At 42.8% G+C, this 24,193-nt stretch overlaps 1 protein-coding gene across 2 annotated transcripts in view; it reads right to left on the reverse strand.

Moving 5' to 3' along the window:
* Positions 1-1,276: 1,276 nt before the first annotated feature.
* The window catches only part of slc66a2 (solute carrier family 66 member 2), a 30,540-nt gene continuing 7,623 nt past the window's right edge, over positions 1,277-24,193 (reverse strand). For both annotated transcript variants that reach the window (XM_030120366.1, XM_030120365.1), the window contains 2 exons: positions 18,500-18,716; positions 1,277-2,255 (listed from right to left, as the gene is read on the reverse strand). In XM_030120366.1, the coding sequence (XP_029976226.1) occupies positions 2,045-2,255; positions 18,500-18,716 (428 nt within the window). In that variant the 3' untranslated portion in view covers positions 1,277-2,044. The remainder of the gene's footprint in view (positions 2,256-18,499; positions 18,717-24,193) is intronic.

The raw sequence follows: 24,193 nt of genomic DNA on the forward strand, positions 1-24,193 counted from the left end.
CAGGAACAGCTTTTTGAACTGTTGAACCCGCAGCGTTACTTAAGGAATACTGGCACAATTTGAGAGACTTCACTGGCCTGGAGCTGAAACTTCTGGCCAAGATGAGGCCCAGTACAGTGGAAATCTACTTCCCAAATGGCTTTGGAGCAACTAAAACCTGAATATATGTCCAAAAGGCTGAGTTGCTGCAATCAGCCTTCGCTGGAAGCGGTTCATATGATGCTAGTTTCTCCGTGTTTGGACATACCTGTAACTAAGATGCAGATCGGATCACTCTTTATGACCATTTTATACAGATATGTACTTTTGGCTTCTCATGAAGAACAGTTTCAGTTAAATAAAATCAGTAATGGCCTTGAGTTCAGTGCTTTTAAACTCTTCTGAAAGATAACCTCCATCGACCACCCCCTCCTGGCTCTTGATGTGAGCAATAAAAAAATCACTGCACTGCATTGTGTAAAAAGAAAAAAAACAACCTCTGCAACCCTGAGTCATCATGTAGAATAATGCATAACTCCCTCCAGGTCAGGGTAAGAGTCCTTTCTATTCTACCAATACAGATGAATGCAACAATCTCAATCAGTTACATGACAAGAGTTCCAACTCATATTAACAGATGTTAAATATTTTCCTGCACGTTTTGGGATTTTGGTCAAATTTTATACGAGTAATTCAGTAACTTGCGTGCTGAATGTTCCCCTCACGCTCTCATCCGAGGTACGGAGGTGAGCTGGAATCAACTGAAGATTTTTCTTAGCCTGAATGTCCAACTTTTTTCAGAAGGTTTCCTTCAGACAATTCAAAGCCTTGGACTTCGATGAGAAATGGCGAGCCAATAGTTGCATCAACGGAATGTTACAGCGTGCTAGAACTGCATAACACGAAGAGATTTTGGCATCTCCAAAAGAAATTCAACAATTCCGTCGACAAACACCAACCAAAAAACATCTGATTGATTCAGTTCTGAGAGGTGGTCGACAACATTTTTGCTAAATTTCTTTAAAAGAAAAAAAAGTGTGCCGTTGCAATGACAAGAACAGGTTTTACTTCAAGTGTTCCCACGAAATACTGATTTCTGTCATGTTTGTTCCTTTTTTGTTGCGTTAACTATCGACATCTATTCAAACCACACTAAAATAGTAAGTGTGTGCTTAACTACGTATGACAAAATCTACCACAGGAGAGCAGTTTTTATGTGACAATTGCTCAGAAATTTAGGTATCCTGAACCAATCGGGTTTGGGACGCTCCAATGGGAACAAAACAAATGAGAGCACTGACCGAATAATGTAATGTCATCTGCGTGAGGTGATTTTTTTTTCTTTTTTTTTTTTTTTGGAGAATTTCTGGCTTGAGAAGGAAATTATGAGCAAAATGTCATCAACTGCTTCAGTACAATAATCCCGGCCAACTAAGATTCAATTTCCTTTCCTGACACTTATTGTCTTAACTCCGCCCCATAAGATTGTGATCCTTCGCCCGACAAGCGGTAGGCCGGCCAGCACTTCTCCGCTGTGCTGGGGAGGTCAAACAACGGAAAGCTGTTTTGTACATTCAGTAATGTGTGGTTGACGATTGATTTGTAACATTTGTATTGCTGGTGTTGCAGCAAGCTGAGGGTGTGTGCTTTTAAGGCAGAGGATCCATGCAACATTCACTGGCGGCACGCAGAGGACACGTTTCGTTCCTTCGAGCCCGGACAGCAGTGCGGTCCACGCGTGCACCGCTCGGGCGCGTGCGTAGTATTCTCCACATGCACGGGTTGAAAAGGTCCGCATTCCTAGAGGCATGCAGGCCGCCGCACCGAGAGGGGCCGGGGTAATAAATAATCCAAATCCGGCTTTGTGTGTCGCAAGTGTCCTTCAGCGGACGCCATAAACGTCCGGGTGTGTTTATGCCTTATTTATGAGTGTTTCTACATGTTGGTGTAGGCCGGGACGTGAGCGGCCTGCGTTGTGTCAAGGTGCTTTGGTTCTCATGTTTACACATTTCCGCGGCGGCTCCTGGTCTCGGCCCTTCGGGAGGTCCGCGGCGAGCGGGCGCTCTCACAGGGCTTTGGCACTGGTGGTGAGGGACACGGTGTGGGACACCGGCTTCTGCGGGTAGCGGCTGTAGTAGTACACTTGGAACAGGATGGCCACGTCCACCAAGACCTGCAGCAGGCCGCACGTCCAGAACTGCACGGGAGCCTGGGTGATCAGGAAGTAGCCCGTTTTGAAGGTGTCGCCGCTGGTCCACATCAGCACCATCTTGATACTAGAGCAGGAAGGAGGACAGAAGAAAAAGAACATTTTATAGTTGGAATGGAGAAACCTAAAGACATCCCCAGTGTCTTCAATCTAAAACCTCGTAAGGTGGCGAATATTTTCAAAAACTCACACTCAGTACCTGAAAGTTGACAAGAACTGAGTAGATTTTGATGATCAAAGGTCTTTGGTTTCATCTTAAAGAATGAAGGCTGGTTGTTTCCTCCCTTTCAGATCATTTATTCCAACAACAAGCTGTATGTACTAAAAACGAATCTCCTTAGATTTGGGTGTTTTAGTCCAGTTCTCCATGACGTGATTTTCAGGTGAAAACACAAAACTTTCATTGTGTTTTTCGGTGCCCGTTTACTTTACATTGTGCTTACAGAAACAGAAAGGACAATTTTATGAAAATGCCCTGTGTCCGTTGAAAAGAGGGCAAATGTGGGGAAATGGAAAATATGTTCAGTCTCCATGGAACCTGGAAAACGCAACATTTCTGAAATGCTACCACTAGGTTCAGGTTACTGGGATCTCACATATCGCATTAAATTCCTCATAATGATACGACTGAAATTGAGGATGGGATGATTAAACTTTGTTGTCTACAAGACATAATCCAGAAATATCAACAAAGCTTCCAGAGAATTCCATCACACTTAAACATGCACCAATATTAATCAACAGGTGAGAACATGAGAATTGGTATTTAAGGGTCGAGGTCGACGTGACTTTACAATTGTCTCTTTCATTCTTTTTCATATTAAATGATTAAAAAAACCTCCCAAAACTTTCAGGGAACAAATGTCAAGGTCACCCTAACCTCAAGATTCTAATAAATATTCCCTCGATATCACAGATTTTTGTGTTCATGTGTCAAAAATCAACTTTGCTATAAGTTCACACTTTGAGATTTATTAAAACTGCAAAGATATTTTTATTCCTCATATGTACCTCATGTTTCTTTCCAATTTCCTCATACATTTATATCATTTTGAAAGAATATCTTAATATTTCCCACATATTAAAGAATAAAAAGTCCACATTTTGGTAAGTATGAATATAGAAGGAATAATGCCGCCTTCATTCACTTGGTCCCTTTTTCCTCAAACCTCGGCTCAGTTCACTTTTCAAGTAAAAAGAGTTTCATGTCAGAACAGAAAAACTAACAATTATGGTCTTCATTCAAACAAAACTGAATCTGTAAGATGACGGGAAAGCTTGAGGCTACGTCATTAGTTTAAGTCAATTTTTTGCATAAATGTCTCTAAGATAACTTCAAGATTCAGCAAGTCCAAATGTTTAGAATTTAAAAGTTATCCACTAGATTGCTCTTTCAATCTGTGACTTCTATTTCCTTCTTCACTATCTGTAAAAAACTAAGAAGGTTTAAGTCAGGAAGAGGTTTCTACTTAAGTTTTTTTTTCTTCCCCACTAACCTTTATCTAAGTTTTCTCATATGGGATTGTTGTTTTTACATGAATTGCCTTAAAAAAAAAAAAAAAAGAACACTAGAAGACTGAAGGGAGAAATTATGTCTGGATGGATGGATGGGTGGGTTATGGATGTCTGAAGGAATGGGTCGATGTGAGGATGGATGTAAAAGGGGGGAAGATTAATAAATCAATGGTGGACTTATGCAAATGTCCACAGGGTCTTGAGGAGGAACTGATGAGATTATCTTCGTTAGAGATTATTGATGACACAATGTAGAGGTTTGGACTGTGTCCTTCGCTGCATTGCCTCGACCAGATATTTGGCGATTCAGTTCCAGCCCTTCCGTTAGCACGGCAGAATTTCCAAAAAGCAATACTTCTGTTGAGTTTTAGGCGTCTGTTTACATGACAACGATGCTCGGAGCCACTGAAAATGGAACTTTTTCGTTTGAAGGTGGAACTTTTCAGTAACAGTTCAACTTAATCTCCATGGAAATGGATGAAAAGAGAGTTTTTTTAAAACGCTGCTACTGAACACATGAACGTAAAAGTTTTCTGAAACAAAAATGCAAAAACAACACACTACCGCTTCAAAAGTAGTGTAAACACGGTCTTAATTAAAAGTTTTGCCAACAGAAATTAGTCGCCAGGAGTCTGTGAAATCACTTATAATACACACTCATTCATAACAAACTTGCCTGCAGGTAATATGACTGTTACGACGTGGATGTCATCTGCAAATTAGATGCTTTCCGGAGGCAAACAAAGACCGTAAGACAGGAATTGTAATTACCTCAGTGTGGTTTTTATTTGCGGATGTCATTCTTCAAAGAAACACATCTAATTCATTTCACCTTTCATTACAGCAGTATTGTCAACACCCCCCCCCCCCCCCCCCCCCCCCTCGCCTCTGCCGACACCCGGCTCAGCGGCTGTGGTCCAAATTGGCCACCGCCGAGGCGCCCTGGAGAGCTTTCGCATCTGATTCCGACGTGTTCTTTTTTTTACCCTTTCAAATTCAATTTGGTGACCCGGAGCGCACGCTAACGACGGCAGGAAATGGGTTCAGAGGAATGCAATATCAGTGCAGACGCGATGAGAATTAGAAATTCGCCACAATAACAACCGTGGGAAATTGAAATAATGAACGCTCTCAGGGCGCGCACTTGTCATCAAGCTCCACTTCCTGTGGCACGCATCGAGCTACCCAAACTCATAAGAGCCTACGAGCCGATCCGCGGCACGAGTTCCAGTAAATACATATAAAAAAAAAAGACCGTTTTGCCACAGAGTGGAGAAAATAGGACTCGGGAACAGTTCCTCTGAGCGTCGTCTCCGTCCTCTCGCTGGTAGGCGCTGCGAACCCGACTAATGACATGGAAAAAGGAAGTCTAACCAGAGCGGGAGGAACGCAGGAGAACTGAGCCCTGGGGCGCAAATACACAACTTTGCATACATGCTGTAGCACTGGAATATAGAATTAAAACACGTTGTGCGAGTTGCACTCAGGTAACATGATGGGCCCATTGAGCTTGGTCTGGATTCTCAAGGAGACCCATTGAATTCCGCTGAGCTCACGGTGACTCAGTGTCTTATTATTTTTTTTTGTCTGCTGCAAGTTCAAAAACTTTATTTTTTTGGCTTGAGGCGGGGATGTTGAAGACAATGCTGACAAAGAAAGGACTGAGCCAGCACTGCATCCACAACTCACCCACACCCACACCCACACCCACACACACACACACACACACACACACACACACAGTGAAACACACACTAATGCAGGATGCTTCAGATGTGCTTCCCGGAGCAACCTGCCTGCGACAAGGCGAACACACGCCGAGACGTTTGAAATCCTCTCGCTCAGGCGTGTCAGGCTGCTCGGTCAGCGTTATTTCATCCAGCGCTGAAGCCTGTCACCGAGCCGCGCTCCGCTGCGAATTTAAATCTTTGTGTTATTCCCAGCTGCAGCTCGCGGTGGGAGTTTTATTGTCCTGGTGTGGAGGAACTGCATCGTTCTGCCTCCACAGGGAAACTTTGTCCTCCGACTAACTTTAGCTTCTGCTGGGCGAAAGCTCTCTTCAATTGATTGTGAAAGTAACTTCAGCCTACTAGCTCAGGGGTCTAAAAACTTTCACTAAAGAATAAATAAACCTTTTTTAATTGCTACTTCTTAAATTTAAGTTAGTCAAAGGCAGAATACAGATGAAAAGCTTTGAGCATATCTAACTTTGAGGATACATGGACCGTTGATCATCAGGTTAATCTTCAACCTCTCATCCTGAATTGGTAGAATTAATAACTAATACACCATAAAGTACAAACTTGTCTCTTGGGTTGACCAAACAAGCCTGTCCTTTCTACTCCCACATCCTGTATCCGATCAATCTTTTTATTCTGCAGATGTGAAACAGATCGATCTCAGCTGTAATTGCATATTAGGGTCACAACCATTAATCCATGATGAGGTCAAGAGTCAGCAGAACTCAGTTTTATGGCATGTCCCGGGTCCGTCTGACAGAGCAGCGAGGGTTTGATTCCCTCGGCAGCGACAGCGTGACCTTCTTGTTCCAACAGTCTCTGGTTTCCTCTAAGCCTCTTAACAGATGTGAATAAGAGATGAGAAGTGATCTCAAGTCTCTCCAGCCAGCTTTTCTGATCTCTCTGTATTTTAACTACCTTACTCGTTGCATTTCAAGTATTTATTTTAGCCACTGCGGCTGTTTTGGATATTAAAGCCTTTATTTTTTTTCTTTTTTAGGCTATTGAGACATGATAAAAATCATACATTTTATTTGCACTTCAAATTTTAACAATCTCACAGTGCTAGAGAGCAGGAAAAGTAAAAGTTTAAAAATTATTAGAATATTTAATGCAATCTTTTCTTCTTCTTAGAAAAAAGGTACATTTTTATGTTGCGTTTAAAAGCATCAGTGGCCTTTTGGGGCAACATTTCCCCAAACAACCGGCTGTTGCGATTGCATGACAATGTCCGGGTGTTCGGTCCGCTCTCGAAAGTGCAGTCTGAAAGCAAACCAAACCAAATGAAGGAGTGAAAATGACCTATTATAGTCATTTTGGCAATTAGTGACGTCTTAGCGGTTTAGTCAGTTGAGTTGTGATGACCATTTCAGCCATTAAACCTATTTTATCTGTACCAGAAGAGTACCGTCGAAACACGTCAAAGACATGTTCCAAACCCTTCTCGTCTGAAAAGAAGAAAGCAAACACACTCAACACAAACAAGGTGTTTGTATCTCACATCCTCGCATGTTTCCCCACTCCCTCCTGCTTTCCTCTGCCCTTCGCTTCATCGTCTCAGTCTATACGGTACATCTCCCTCTATCCACCACATCTTCACCCTCTGGGTTGTCGCCCCCCTCATCACTGTCCTCGCACTCCTCTGCTACAGACAGGATCTTGTTAGCCCCCCACCCCACCCCACCCCACCCCTCCCGGTTTCTCAGCGACCGCCGGCTCAGTTACGACGATGTGTATCTGCAGGTAATAACGACAGGAGCAGGTTCCTCATTTGATCGATTCCTCTGTTGGCTCTCTAATAAGAGCGAACACGGGGAGGGTTGGGGGGGGGAAAGGGTGCGAACATAGCTGGCTACTTATTTGTCACTTTTCCCTTGAGATGTAAAAGCAGAGCAGAAGGTCTGGTGAGCCACGAGACTCTCTATATCAAATCGCACAGTAAAGGCCTGAGCAGATTTTTATTTATCGGCTTCATAAGCCGCAATGAACGAATCAGGCGAAAAGATTAGCACGACATTAATAACAGGAAAGAGTTTAAACAAAGTCAACTTTAAAAACATCAATGTTAGGGATGCACTGATAACAATACCAGTATCAGGTCAAAGAGCATAAAAGATTCCGGATATGGTACATGACATCAAGGTCTACTGATAAAAATAATTAAAAACATAAATACTCTTATCGGTGCTCTGTATCAGCTAGTAGCTAAAGGTTAGTACTTGTTAGCACTTTAAAAAAATAGTCTCAGTGCATCAATAATCGATGTGACAATTTACTTATTTCTTCAAGAAGGTTTTAGTACAATTAGCATTTATTACTTCGACTTTCAAATTTTACGATTATGCTAACTATGCCACTTATGCTAACCTTGCTAAGCACCAAAATATGTACTACAGCTAGCTTAAGGATTTCTTGATAAAAGTAAGTTATTATAGTAAAATATAGTTTCAACACTGAATGCTGAACTAAAAAATAGATATTCTATAACTTTTTACATTGGTTGTGTGTTATTTACTGAATTTTAGAACTTATTTTTAATTGATAAAAGCATTTTTGCCTTTGCAGTGTAAACCACTTTTTTCTTGACAAACGAAACCGCAAAAACAATGTGCTCCCACTTCAGACAGGGTCTCAGTCTTCAAGAATTTATATTGAGTTTTGAAACCAAAAGTTGATCCATACTGGTCCTACCGTTCGTTATTACGATTGAGCAACCTGCTTGGAAAAAAACATTGGAGTGAATCAATTCTACTCCACAGACTGACAAAACTATGATTTATTTCTCATCATCGTCTCATAAATTTCCAGTACTTTGGTTTTTCTATGTGAAGGCTTCATCGTGACCACTAAAGCAAGATTTCAAGCAGTAAATGTTTCATCATGTGCATTGAAGACATTAGATAAACAAAATCAGGCCCCAAAAAATTAAATCCAGCAATGAATTTAAACTGTTTACCACCAATTTTACAGTGATCTGAGCTAGTAAGTACAAAGTCATGTTTCGAACTTCGTTTGACCTGGAAACATTTCTTAAAGAAGGTTTTAACCGGTTTGTCTCTGGTGGATTTGTGGGAGGTAATGTTTATGAAATTATGCACATCCATCTTGCATTTCGGGTTTAAATATTTCACTCAGTGCAGACATCAGGCTCCGTCAGGAGCTGTAACGAGCTGATTTTACATGACACTGACAGACGTAGGAGAGTACCATCTCCCTGAACTATTTAAAAAGGACACGCTATCTTGGTGGCAAGCAAACAATCTTTTCTTACAGCGTTTTTTTTTTTTTTTCTCCTCACAGAGTGCCAAGATTACACTCGGTTTGCCTTCATGTTACATAACTAAAAGATTTTTTGGGAGCACGGCTGGCACTGGGTTTGTGGAACAGAAACGAGTAAAACATTTAGAGAATGTTAATTTGTGGTCATAGTTTTGTCATTTTTGAGAAAGTGTGGCAAAGTTAACAATTTACTAAATGCTTGCTGGTAAACCTCTGATGACACCACTTAATGCACCTTTTTCTGTCATAGTGGTCATCTAAGAAGAGAATCTGACGGTACATCTGGAGTCACCAAAGCTGAGAAAATAGAGAAACTATTGCCTATTCTGATGAATGTCGTACTCCCACATTCAATCAGAATAGGTGGAAAAAAAACTCAAGACTACTGATCAGTCTTGAAACCAGGTCATTGCCATTCTTTTATGAGCAAAGAGTACCATCTTCTGAAGGTACTTCCAGTTGGGATGACTCACTCACCAAACTACCGTCAGTTCAAACTGCTTCGTAGAACATCAGGATGAGTTTTATTCACTCGAACGGCCTCCACAAAGCATCTTTGGGATGTACTGGAACAAGCAAGTCAACAAATATTCATCCCTTACACTCTCCTTCCAAATGTTTTTATAGCTTCTATGTCGAGGCATCCTGCCGAAGCAGACATTTGCAGTCTTTCCTCGAAGAGATAAGTCTTTTTGGGTTCAGTTACTCACGTAATGAATGTACAAGAAAGACAGAATTTGTCTGCCTACTTTGCACCTATTTACTCACATTTCAAGTGATCGACTGGAGGTTAATGTAAAGGAAGTAGGTTTAGATGAGATTAGTTTAGTCTTTAAGAATTCATTAATGTATGGTACATAAAGGTTGAATATGAGTATGTTTAAGTTACATTACATGGACTTGTGTGTATTCACTCACTGTTCCAAAAGTGATTCATCCTGTTGAAGTCTAAAGCATTCATGCATAAGTCATTAATCCAGGTGAGGACACATCTGGAAGTCAGACGAAGGCTTAAAATGAGTCTGCGGTGAAATAAGTACAAGTCAATCTAATTTCCAAGGAAAGGTTTGAAACACTACTTGTGTATTGCCATTATTCTTCATAATTATAACACACACCTGGACTGAGCAGGAAGTGATGGTGTCAGTGACACAACTCAAGTTTAATGCAAAGATATGTTGGAATTAGTAGCAGCTGCTGTAGGTTAACTGAGTGTGCAGGAAATGCATGAGTTGATGTGAAGTCCTCTGAAGGTATGGAGACATGGTGTGTGTGCGTGTGTGTGTGTGTGTGTGTGTGTGTGTGTGTGTGTGTGTGTGTGTGTGTGTGTGTGTGTGTACAGAAGCCCGCCGGCTGAATGAGGCTCTGGCACTGTTATTGAGTGTATCGAGATGCAGCCGGGGAGCAGGAGCCTTATAAGGCTGCCGTTGGCTGTCTGGCTGTCCCATCTCTCCGTCTTGTGTGTGTGTGTGTGTGTGTGTGTGTGTGTGTGTGTGTGTGTGTGTGTGTGTGTGTGTGTGTGTGTGTGTGTGTGTGTGTGTGTTGTTATGTTGTATTTGTTTTATGGCAGGCTGCTCAGTATCAGCCTGTACCTCTGACTCTCCAGGCAGGGAACCATCCAATAATAGAAGAATAGCAACAGCCTGGGAAACTGTTAATGTAGAAACACCCTCTGCTCGGCCCCCACAACGTGCAGCACAGTGACACGCTCGCACAGGAGCAAACACACACACACTTTTTTATCTGGCACTGTCACATAAAATACCTACTTTCACAAATATTTGCAGCTCTGCTGCCAGAAAGTTTCGCTTGGTTCTACATCCAGTTTCATTTGAATGCAGGATTTAAAAAGATCTGAATAACATGATAATGTCAATTTTTAAGGTAAAACATCAGGACACAGATTAAGGCATGTGCAGAAGCAGTATTTCAGAAATGTTGTGTGATGGATTTGGAATGCTTTCAAAAAGTTGCATTTCCCTCCGATTCCACAGAAACGGAGGGTTTTAAAAAAAGCAGCATTTTTCCCGTTTCTACAAAGACGAGGTGAAAGTGTTTTCAAAAAGTTGAATTTTCCCATGTTTCCACAGAGACAGAGCGTTTTTGAAGTTCCACCTTGAGAGCCGTTTTCTAAAACTTGTTTTAAGAGACTCTGAGCTTCATTGTTGAGAAAACAGGCTCCCAAAATGCAACAGAAGTCTTGTGTTTTCACTTGAAAATGTTGTGCAAACAAGGAATCAAACTAGAATGACCGTCTCCCCAAAAAATGTTCAATTGTAACTTTTCCCTTCATCTCTCCTGAATAGGGAGGAATTCTGAATTTTACAACGGCAATAGGTGCGGAGGTTAAACAAAAACCTGGGGAAGCTAAACTGAAGAGACGGCTTACGCAAGCACACACTGAGGGGGAGGATTGGACACACATTCTTTTTCAAATATCATTACCACTGAAGGCTGCCGGCTTGTATTGACAAAGGTGCATCAGCAGTTTTACAGGAATATAAACAAACAGGCAATAGCTCGCACTCAAACAGAAACAGCCCTGTCAAACTCAGCACTGTGTCTGCGAGTTTGGGATAAAGATAACACTGTGTACCTCCAACTTTTAAAGAGAAAGACATGACTGTACTTGTGAATATTTGTTTTGGGAGGCATTAAAACCAGTTTAAATTCCCGATCTGAGGAGACAAATAGGGCATTGGTGATATTTTGCTCCAAAACAGTAATAATGAGACTGAAAGACGTCTGTTAATGAGTTCTAGACGAAAGCCATTCAATCACAACTGGCTTTAAGCTAACAAACTCACGAAAAGAACCTGTGTGTGTTTGAGAAACCATGACGGACGGGAGAAAGGTGGACTACAAACGCAGCGTGGCCTTTGACACATTCAGACGGCCTTTATCACAAAGTGCAGCATGCAGGGCGTTGGTCCGGTTCACAGCCTTTGGAGTTTTCTCAAATGTGACATTTAGTTTCCAGGGCAGTCCTGTTGGACTAGTTCCAATCAAACCAAAACCTCTGATGAAAATAAAGGGCAAATTTCAAAAAGACGCTGGGCCTGGTTTTCAGAGACGCTCTTTGAACGTACCTACATACTAATTTAAAAGGAGCCCATTCAAGGACGATGTAGTGATGTTTAGCTACTTGCCTATAAATCGCACCAAGACAGCAGCTTGGATTGTTCTCAGCTGTAAACAAAGAGGAAGCAGGAGTGTGTTTGAATTATCAGGGTATCACTCGTCTTGGCAGCACTGGAAAACTCAACGCCAGCGCTGAGACCAAATGAATCTTGAATTGAGAAAGAACTATGAGGGAATCTTCCTGGAACAGAACGACCTCTCCTTCAACATATCAAAGAGGTCTGAGAATTTACCAACCCTACAGGGTTTTCTGTATTTGGTGAAGAGCCGACAGCTGCTGCATATCCCGTTGGATATTTTGAGGGAGGGGATTTGGGCAGAATCGTTGCTTTGGCCCTTTTGTGGGATTTTCTGTCTCTATGCCCGGTTTCAGAGCCGTGTCTGCTTACCTTGAGATCAAGCAATTCCACAGGGTGACCGAGGTGCCTGGTAAAGAAGATCAACACCTTCAAATCCGAATCCATGGAAAATGAAGGCATGTTCTTAGGATGAGGGAAATAAACTACACCCAGAGTAGACGTTTGAGTACTACTGATGAGAAGAAGGAATGCGGTGCTATCGACTGCAGTAATAACGTGGCCGCAGTACCAGACGGTTGCGGTAAAGAGGGACCTAAGCTGTGTGATTACCAGTTTGTTGACATCCCCGCCCTGACCCGTGGTCATGAACTCCGAGTGAAGGCTCAAGACAGCGGCTGCAGATACAGGCCGCTGAAATGAGCTTTCTTGACAGGGTGGTGACCTTGCCATTATCGACAGGATGAAAAGTGCAGCATGAGCCAAAGTGGAGCTTCTCATAATGTTTTTCAGTGGTTGTGTTCACACGGGCAAAAACAATCAGAGCGAAAGCCTGATCAGAATGAAAACGCTTCACTGACAATGGAGGCCACTCACATTGTCGGATTTGTCTCTCACTGAATAAAGTTTAGACGGCCTTGATCTAAATACATTAATGCAAACACAACTCCACCTTCTAAACTGCCAATGAGATCTGCGAGAATGAAAGCTTGACAAGCTTAGAGCGCAAGAACAGTAAAGTGACACCAAAGGAAAAACCGATTGGGAATGGGCCTGGATGGATAGCGGTGCTTCCATCTCATACACAATGTATGAGCAGCATTAATGCAAACCTCTGAGGAGCCATTATGGTAACCGAGCAGTTACGGGTGTCAGACATCATGACGGAGGCTACCAGAGAACCTGCTGGGGGGAAATTAAAGGTGGAGGAATATCAAACGGCGCCAACTGGGCTCTCGTGGGACCAATGCCTCGTCCTCGCTGTCCACCTCAACACCATTCATACTTGATGATTTAAAACTTTACGTCAGACATGCCGGTCTGTGGACTCAGTCCAAGTTTCACCCTAAATCGGCTCTGCCTCCTGCCCACCGGAGAAGCTTTCTGCTGTGAGTCTGAACATACAGGCATGTGGAAGGACTCACTCGGAACACTCAAAACTTCGCTGCAGTCAGAGCGGCAGCATGTTGACTGGGATATAATTGGGGGACATGTCAGCGTGACGGGTTTCTTTTCGGTTTCGTGCACTTGCGGGAAAGGACCTTCCGCTTTACCTTTCCCTCTGCAAAATGAATCAGCACCCCTTCAAACTGCCTTCAAAATGCCCGCAAACCTCATGTCGGCCCTTTACGCAAGCTCTGGCCTTGAACACCGCCGACGTGAAAGCTCGACACGTCGTCCCTTTATAGGTTCCTTCTTTGTATCCCTGCACGAACACAAACACACAGGCAGGCGCCGGCTACTCCAGCGCCGGGGTAAAGTAACCTAGCAACGGCCTGCCAGACTCAACAGGTTGTGCACACGGGGAGGAGAGGACACAAACAATAAACAGAGCTGGAAACGACAATGTCCTCTGCCTTCTGAGCGCGCCACGCAGGCAACACAAAAGAGCCGATGCAAACCTCCGCCGTTCGTGTAATGGCTCGAGATCTAGAATCCCTCTGGCCCTTTTTTTTCCCCCAAACCCATTCTCATACAGCACACATTAAAAAAAGATCTGAAATCACAACATACAGCATGTTTTATGTAAGCATATCAGTGCTGTGTGGGATTGCCAGCTCATAATGGACGCACATTTTTCTGAAAGTACAAAACAAGGCGTACTGCAAATAAGAAACACGGAAAGAACACGAAATCGCCTCAAAGACCAATTAAAGAAATGAGACATAATGCTGTTCTCCATCTGTGCACACAGGAAGCATCCATGTACAAATATAATGTGTTTTGTGATGGCTGTGGCTCGGTTGGTATTGGTTGTCTCTCCATTGGAAGGCTGCAGGTTTGACTCCCCATCTACTCCTTGTCTTCATGTCAGATTGTCCTTGAGCAAGACAATGAACCCCAAACTGCATGGCGGCTCCCTCCATGGGCGTGTGAGTGCGTGTGTGAGTAGGTGAATACAATTAAAGCAATTTGGAGGATTACTTAAAAGTTCCATCTAACGCTAAAATGACTTTTAATGGCTTTTTTTTTAATGGAAGAGCAACTCAGAAATTCAGCACCAAGACTGGAATTTGGGACAAAACACTTTGGACCTCTGACACCGACGCGAAATTGTTGAAAAACTGTATAATATTGTACCTTTAATATGCTCTAAGTGAAATCCATTTACCGTGTACTGCTACGAATTGTGCTGTCAGTTGAATCATACTTTATGCAGATGTGTAGAAGCAATGCAATTTTCAGGATTTCTGTGTTTAAAGTGAAAGACACTTAACATTCCACTTGCACACATTCATTGTTCGCACAGGCTGGCGTTACACGGAGTAGAAAGCCCACACATCGAATTGCTGCTACACTGTGGTGTAAAAGGTTTGGTGTGTGGGAGTTTATGGCTCAACAAACAGACAGGATAGTAGAATTTCATTACAAAAACTGAATCAACTGGAAAATGAAAAACTAAAAGGAGGGATAGAATCTGGGGTTTTCTTGGTCGTAGGATTTTTTTTTTCCTGATGCATAACTTTACTTTTTTTTTTACTTTAAATGGGACACGTAAACAATTCAGTTTCACTTTATACGGTGTCAACAATGACAAGTGACGATGCCACTGATAATGAATGGCAACTGATGAATTCTATACAAGAAAGTGATTGATCAAGTGCTGCAATCTCTCTTATTCTGTCCATTCCTGAATGAGTCTCTTCATTCCTTAATGACTTTCCGTGTGTCACTTGATTACCCTTTGTTTCACGCTGACAGGCTTCATGTGTGAGCTTGCATGCGGCTGATTTGTAACTGCAGGCTGACAAAGCTAATGTCAGTGTTTGATTGTTGACTGGTTTGAGTCCAACTTGGTAGAGTAGCTACTGTTCTGCAATTAGCATGGAAATCTTAGCTTCTCTGAGGCTTCATTGTAATGACCTAACGTGTGGCTTGAACACACTTTGTGCATATAGGAGCGATTCTCCATGAATCTAAGAGCCAGTGAATAGATATGTCTCTTGGAATTGGACTTTTTGATAGTGAAGTGTAATGAATATGGAACAAAAGTGAGATTATTAGCTTAGATTGCAGACTTATCTCTCATAAAGTGGCTGTAAACCAGAGTTAACGGAAGTACTAAACCACACCCTCCATTATACATTGTAAAGACTGTCAGAAAAAATGCATTGAAGTTTGCCAAATAGCAATAAAAAAAAGCTATTTAATTCTACTTTTGTGGATCAATTTGATGGAAAACAAGCACTTGGTCAGTTAGGTTTCTTTGGAGTCAGGAAAACACAGACAGTTGAGCAGGAATTCACTAAAAATCACATTTCTTGGGTTAAGTGGTCATCACAAGTTTCTACAGCGCAGATAGAGGCGCCAACTTGGAAACGCAATGTTTCCCACCATTGCCTCTGGGCGTGCTGGACGGTCGGTGGGAAGAATTGTTGCTAACAGCTAACTACAGACAGAAAAAGTAGGGTCAACAAAAAGTGATAAAAGCGATATACAGAAAATAAACCACAGTGGAGATCGCCTCATCAACAACCACACATTTCCAGGTGGCTTTTTTTTGTACAGTATGTGTGGGAAGACAGCGGGTGAGGGGTGGGAGGCGTGAGGAAATCAGAAATAAATAAGGCAGGGGACAGAGAGGGTATAGAAAGGCCCAGTGAGGGAGCTGTCATGGCCGGTTAAGTGGACAGGCAGCCCCTGCTGGAGCTCCGTTATCTGTCTGCTGCAGAAAGCCGACCAGCAGCGAGGGGACGGGCGGGGGCAACAGAAACTGCTCCCAGGCAGGACTCACACAGAGAGGCAGCCTTTTTTTTTTTTTTTTTTTTTTCTCTCCCTTTATCACCGGGCCTTGTGTGTACGACAAACTCAATCTGAAAACTTCCATATCACTCCGGTCGTCGCTGCGCTTCAATTAAAGCAGCTTGTAAAATCAGGGAAAGCTTTCTGCGTGAGTCATCTGAGAATCTGCTGGAAAAGTGGATCGGCTTTCCGAAATCAATCGAAACCCTGTAATTATGGCAAATCTTTTGTTTTTAAACCAGCCAAAAATGGCACTTTGGAAATAGATACAGTTGGACGACGAGCCTCATTACCACAACGGTTTTCGGAGGGGTCGATTGTCAGTAGCTGTCAGGATCCCGACTTCCTGCCCGACAGGTGCCAGGAATACTTAATAAGCACGTGTCGGCGTTAATGATCATATGTGAGACAATATAATCGGGAGTCATCGCTCGGTGCGAGCGGCGGCGCGACGCCCTCGGAGCCGCCTGTGATGGAAGTGGCGTTCATAAATAAAACATTACTCATCAGGATAAAGACATTATCATTAATCAGGGATACGACAAACTCCCGTTTTGATTCCGTTCAGATTTGCCTCGCCGCAGACTGGGCCCAGGATGGACGAAAGAGACGGTCAATAGCCGCTTTGCATTTAAAGTGTGTTTACGTCAAGTGATTGCGCCGTCCACCTCTTTGCATCATCGTTCAAAGCTCAGCTGCCGTCCTGACTGGTGCCTCTGGCCTCTGTGCAGACGGATGCTTCAAATGAGAAGTGGAGAAAACGTACGAGGAGCAGATGCTGGCGCACAGGTGTTGCCGCATGATGCAATTAAGCCGTTATTGCCGCTCATGCTGTGAGGCACGTATGAAAACATCGGGTCAAGATGGCAAGAGGTAAAGAACTGAACACATTCCAGGTGGGGCGGGGATGAAAAGAGGCTTCTGCCAAAACGTGTCCTCAACCGAGGGGTCGGGATCTTCTGGTAGCGGCTTTGAAAAGTCCTTCTTTACCTGCACGGAGGTTGTTGAAATTCACTTTAAAGGTGCAAAAGAAAGCCATAAATATATGCTTTCCAAAATCCAGAGCAGAGAAAGAAAGAAGCTCATTCGTCTTCATGAATACTTGAAAAAAAAACCAAAAAAAAAAAAAAACCCGTTTATACAACGTTTAGTAAAAGCACATCGTTTTAGTGTTTTCTTTTGCTGCTCGTTACGACTGGAAAATAAGCACTGCGGAGTTTCACACGGTTCGGACCGATCCCTCTGCTACCCCTGGCGTTATGGCAGTGAACTACTTCCTGGAACATGCGACCTTGACGCACAACTTCCAGGTTGAAGGGGCTGAGTCGAGGCTACGCACTGCACTACGTGTACTGTAGATGCAGCAGCATACACATTACTGGATCACATGTCGATACAGCTACATTTTGTTGAAAAGTAGCAATTGCGTTATCTGTTCTGTATTAGGTATTGTATTGTCAACCAGTTCAAAACCTGCTCCTTGCTGATTAGCTCCATGTTTCATGAACACCACCGACTATAGACATGAGCAGAAACAGCTGAAAATTGTGTTCCCCCATTCACATTCAGTGAGCAAAAGAGTGATATTCAGCTTAAAGCAAGGCTTCTTCAGGTAATTAAAAGCTCAACACAAGACAAAATTCTGTTGTGAGATCACTCAAACGCTACAAATCCCGAAGGCAGAAACTAAGCTCCAGTGCCTACATTATTGACGCAACGCAGTGGTTTATATAATAGCAGCTACGAGCAGAGTCAACCTTCTTTTGAAGCCATTAGGCTCTCTCACATGAGCAGCTAGCAGTCGCTCAGCCTTCTCTTCTGTAACTGTCCAGAAAAGATGTCACGAGGATTTATTTAGCTTGTTCGATTGAAGAAAAGCAGCGTACCAGCACTCCAGACTCTCCTCCATCAGACAATTCCCTAGAATACTTTTCTAAATGAAAATAGATGTTTGTCCTAGAGGGCCCCTGAATGAGGCTTGATTAAGAATTTTCTATTATAAATTCGCATCTTACGCAGGAAAGAGAAGTTAATCAGATTGGATCACTTAAAGGCGAAAACCAGAGCAATGAAGATGACGGAGCTGATAATATGAGCTTTGAATGGCACGGCCATTAATATGCTGTATAATTAGCGGTCCAGTGATGAAGACGGAATATGACTTAACCTCCTGCAGTTATGAAACTTGTTTTTTCCAGCTAGAAAAAGCATAACGATCTCATAAACATGCCTTTTTCTGGTCACTTGCTTGTGGTTTCAACAAGGGAACAGGAAAACCTCAATTCAACAGCGGCCAATTTGTGAGGTACTTCTCAACACTCATCTGCGACCTCTCAAGGACAAAGGTTTTAAAATCGCCTCCATAGTTTGACCCATACCTCATGCCCTCAGTAGACTTGTTCTGATAGTTGCAGTAGAGCTGCGGCGTTCCCAGCATCGCCTCCGTGAAGACAGCCAGGAAGCCCAGCGTCTCCACGAACAGCGCCGAGTCCAGGAGGAGGTAGGTGATGTAGGCCGCCACCAGCGTGAAGGCCAGCACGCACTGCACGTAGTCCACAAAGCGAGTCCACAGCCAGAAGTAACTCCAATCAAAGTCTAAAATCAGGAGGAAAAAAATTTAAATTATAAGAGAGTCGCAGGAAACGCCGATTTCTTCATGAAAACTAGCAACCGAGGCGAGAATGACAAGCATGGAAATGAAAAATGGTTACTTGAGGTGCAAGGGTATGGCTAAAACCTAAAGGTGGAACTGTGTAGTGTCGATGCGTGAAGCTCCCTGTTGGCATTGCAAATTAATGAAAAAAAATAAAAGAAGGGATGGATTGTGAGCACCAGCACCAGGAGACACAGGGATTAGGGATGCACGCGAAAAGTTTTCTGAATGGTCATCCAGCCGACTCTTTGATAGTCAAGGCGGAATTTTGAAAGTATGCAAACCTTTTTAAGACGTCCTTGTTCCAACCTTGACGTCGTCATAAATGATCTGCATGTAATTCACAAGTGTATCCAGCCACATGGTGCTTACCAACATCGCGCAATCTGTTTTAACATTTCACGCCTCGCTGAAAACGAACATCCCCGATCCAAACCAGCCATGCTGACAATCTTTAGATCCAGGTCTTAGATGTTCTACCAGCTTCCAGGTTCATTTTCATGCCGCTTCGCTCAACTTCAGCTCATCAGCTGGTGTTCAGCCACCATAAAGAACACCTCTGAAATGCTTCTTTGAATATGAAAATCAGCTTTTCTTCCATAAGTGCAAAGAAGCTTTCCAAGCATGGAGTCAAATCCATCCCGAAACCCATTGCTGGCCCGATGGACCGTGATTTCATTTTCTACAATTGTGCTAAGGTTTATCTGGCAGCACAAGTTGTGTTGTTTAAAATCGGTAGGCTGGTTTGTCCATCGTGCGCTACCATGGCAACCATGACTGTTCATTTCCTTCTAGTTTGAGGTTTATTCATGCTTGACATTGGAAACGTACAAAGCCTTCTCTGTCTGCACTCGGTTCATTTCATCCATTTTTTTCCCATCAGTTTTAGATTAAGGGCAAATCACAAATGACAGAAGCGTTTGAAGAATGGATTAACAATCCAATATCGGTGCGACCGATTGCATTCGCCGTCATACAGAACAACCTCGACTCCTCTTGGTATCTGGGCAGTAAGTTGATTTTAAAAAGTTCCCTTAGGGATTGAGAGTCAATTGTTAACGTCAACACATTCTAAACTTAGAACAGAATAGAATAGAATAGAATAGAATAGAATAGAATAGACTTCATTAATCTCACCATGGAGAAATTTACAGTTACAGAAGCTCATAGAAACTTTGAAGTAGTTTACATCAAGAAAGACCTTGAACTTTTTTTTATGAGAATTTATTAGGGTGCTTTACAAACCTGTTTTGTAAGAATGGGAATTTTTCCGGCTGTAGTCTAGTAACTGGAAAAAATACACCATAAAATACGTGGACGTCTACAGAATGAGATCTCGTCATCGTTGTGTGATCTAGGCCTTAGTTATAGTTCAACAAAAACAAGAAGAACAAGGGCTTTTAATATGTTATAATATTTTTAAGACAGTTGGAACTAAAATACAGTAATTTATTTGGGTATTTAAAGTTTTAGCTTCCACCAGGTTATTAAAGGAGCCGTGTCACGCTTTTCCAAGCCTGCCAAAGTCATCTACAGTCAATAATAGGCTATTTAAGCTCCCCTGACACTACAGAATGCTTTTATATTGCGAAATATTAGTAATTTTATATACAGTGTTTTTTAAACATGGAAGTCTAAAGCAACAGCGCAGGGGTAGAGCTCAGAGTGAATATTCATACAGATTACTCAAATATGCATGAATGAAGACAAACACCGACTTAGCTGAAGTGTTATGCAATAATTACACACTAACAATGTTACAAGCTCATAAAAGTACACTTTTCATGATAGGAGTCCGTTGAAGTATTAGCTGAAGACTTTGGAAACCACAGTCTAATACAACCAGGTCAGATTTAACACAGACACAGGTTTCATAATTTGATGATGAAACACTTGATGAGCTTGTGAGGAATAGTTCTCATTTTAATGAAGGGGAGGTAAAAGAAAATATCTCGCTATTGTGATTTCTTTCTTTCTTTTTTTTTTTTTAACTAATTTCACACCCGAGCTGCGAAATGTCACACCACTCCCACAATCGTGAAAAGAAGCTATACGTCGTGTCTACAAATATCTGAACCTCACTCTGCTTGGACTCGTTCTCATTAAAGATGGCAGCAGTGAAAAGTTGTGAAAAAAAATAAAAAGCCCACCTCCCTGAGGGAAGGAGACGGTCAACCCGAGTTAGAGTGTTTTTAACGTCTTAGTAATGGGAACCTGGACACTGATGAATGATTTAAATCCTGTTATCTGCCCGATCGCTCCTTTCTCCATGGAAATGATTCGATAAGGATTCAAAGCACAATAACGCCGGCTTCCTGCCGTCAGCGGCAGAGCTCGTGCTAATTGTGCCGTGATAACATCTCGTGGCGGCGATGCCTTGATTGCCTCGGGCTTCGCTTCAGCTGTAGATCCGATAAGCCAAGGGAAACATGTCCGACGCTGGTTTCTTTGAAGCTCAAACACATGTGATGTATTCTTTGCGTCTTTACGGTACTGAGGCCAGGACAGGGACACATGTAGCTACTAGATTCACGAGAGGAGGAGAGGCCGGGAGAGCTGAGGATGGAAATCTGATCAGGGCTGCAGCGCCGCATCTTCAAATGGGATTTCTTCCAAGACGCAAAAGCAATAGAGCCTATTCGCTTAATCACGTTTAAATGAGGCCTTCCCTTATCTACTGTACACATCCGAGATCTCCACAGAAACACACTGTTAGTTGCTCCAGAGGACAGGAAACACACAAAGACATCCGGCGAGGTTTTGAATGAACTTCCCCAAATATCCCGTGTGAACCGAACGAACCTGCTCGATTCGGAGCGACGCCCGAGTGTGACATTTGAGGAGTCCGTGATTGAGCGAAGCATTGTTTCATCAAAGAAAATAACGCAGGACGGTTCTGACATTTAGATGGCATTTCTAGATGAACACGCATGGCGTGATCACCTGGCCCCATGAAAACCGAGCTCCTCCGCAAGGAAAGACGACAAAAACCCAATAACCGAGCAAGAAAAAGAAAAAAAACTCTCACGCACAACACAGTGCCGAACAAAAGACTGCTATTACAGCTTTTTAAAAGGTATAGCGGGGCATACATTTCTGTTGTGAGTACAGTGAAGTCTGAGAAAATCCCCCGGGAGCCGCTACGTTCACTGTAAAACACAGATTAGCCTGTAGGTCCAAACGCATGGTATAGCTGAGCAGCCCTGCCTGCAGCGGATGCAGAATATGGAAAATGTGGGCCAGCTAGCGCCATGCTGGCGCCGCCTGATAACAGCAGCACGCGTGGGGGGGGTAGGGGGTGGGGGGTGGCAAGAGAGTGGCGCCCGACACCAACCGGGCTGCTAAAGGCACGCGCAACGCACCAGCGATACGTGTCATGTTTGGCTCCGAGTCACGCCGCCGCCGGGCCCCCGGCTCGTGTCACACATACGCTTATAGCAGCTGGCAAGGAGCCGAGGAAACGCTGCCAGCGCCGCGCTTTGCTAGCTGGCTGGCTGGCTGGCTAGCTAGCTAGCTGGTTGGCTAACAACCCTGTGATGTTCCACCCAGTTAAGCAGCTTGTCGGAATATAGGCCAGAGCTAAACACACAGCACTGTGACATGTAATGAATGAGCTCTTACACCAAATTCAGTCTGAACTGCATGTTTCACAAGTACGTCATGCTAATTTAGCCACAAGCTAATGAATTTTCAATGGCATCGAATTTATTAGATATAGTATAACATACTTACCAAACTCTGAGCAATGTTAACATTTAACGAAACACTTACTCTCAACACTCCCTACATTTATTTGCATGGTTTAGCATTAAAATGACGACCCATAACAACGAGAAAAAAAAAATTAAAATTGCAGAGCATTCCTGTGTCCCTCAACAGTTGGAAACACTAATTTCAAACTTGACTTGACAAATCTAATGTCACCTCAAGCTTCTTCTGCAGAGATCACACCAGACCGAGCATAGAAGATGCAGAGTTTATTAGAGAAGCACTTCAGAAGTTCAAATTATGAAAGAATCCTTGATTTACTGTGACTGCGATGTACATGTTCTGCAGCAGCGATTCAGAAAAGTTCAGCTTTCCCAGTTTCCACAGAGACAGACTCAGAGGGTTGTTTAAAAATTTGCACTTTCGGCAGCTCAGAACGTGGTTGTCATCTAAACAAGTGTCTTCAACCTTTTTTTGAGTCAGGGTATACAATTTTGATTGAAAGAATCACAAAAAAGTAAAAAGTTAAGTATTTTTAGGTAAAAGTTCAAAAGCAAAACTCTGTAGTTAGCATTAACAAGTGTCAAGAATCAATCAAATGAACACAATGAAAAAATAAAGCATTTATAATCTGACAGAAGATCCAGAAGATTCTCCCATCACAAGTGACTCAGTGTAAATCTCATTAACCTTTATGGTTTTTCTTATGAAAGTCCCGTTTCCTCATGTGTTCACACAGGCAAACAAATAAAACTGAGTTTATTTGACATTGAATGATGTTCTGTAATTTCCTTCCCTCCTCTTCAGCATTACCCTTTCTAAGTACATTCTCCTGTCAGACCCTGTGGTGTCAGGAAAAAAGACAAAAAGTCAATTCCAGCTGACACTGCAGTCTGAGTGGCGGCCGTTGTCCAACAAGCTGTCGCTGTTCGCCTCCCTCAGTGCTTCACTCATACGAGTATTTTCGTTTGGTGTAGCTGTTGTGCTGCCGCTGCTCTAACAGCCATGTACCACTAGGTGGCGCCTTGTAGTTCAGCCCTGGATGGAACTTGTGTTTTGAGCCTCTCAGGCTTCCGTAGCTGGTTCCTGTTTCAATTTTTAGTTTTCAAAAATTTGGATCACTGTTCGTTGTTTTTATGAGTGAGAAAATGTTATGATATAAAATTAGCATTTATGCTTTTGTATTTTATATGTTAAATATTTTCAGTTTAATTTGTTCCTGCTAACTGTTGGCAGGTCTATGCATTTTCCCATAGCAGTTCACAGCAATTCGTTAAAAAAATAAAATAAATTAGATCAATCAGTTGAAATTGGAAAAATTCCCACGGCACACCTGACAATCACTCAGGGCGTAGCCTACTAGTGGCTGTAAAACACAGGTCTAAACGGAACGGAAGTTTTCCATTTTTCATTTGGAAACGTTGTGTGGTTTTAAAAAAATCCTAAGTTTTAAAGCGTTCAACGACATTTCTGTTTCCCTCCACATAAACCTGGCATTATGCTCCTCCAGGTAAGAAGGCAAGAAGGCTTGTATCGTCTGCAAACACAAAGGTCTTTTGAATCTCCCCGTCTCGTCGTTATCTTGACACAGACCCACTTCGGTTTGGATCTCTCTTCCTGGAGACTCAAAAATCCAGTTACCCGTTTTCTCTTCTTGGTAATCGATAAGCTCAAAAACGTCTGAGCGGAGCTCCCATTAGACAGAGTGAAA

This window comes from Salarias fasciatus, chromosome 22, assembly GCF_902148845.1.
Source record: "Salarias fasciatus chromosome 22, fSalaFa1.1, whole genome shotgun sequence".
NCBI classification, from domain to species: Eukaryota; Metazoa; Chordata; class Actinopteri; order Blenniiformes; family Blenniidae; genus Salarias; species Salarias fasciatus.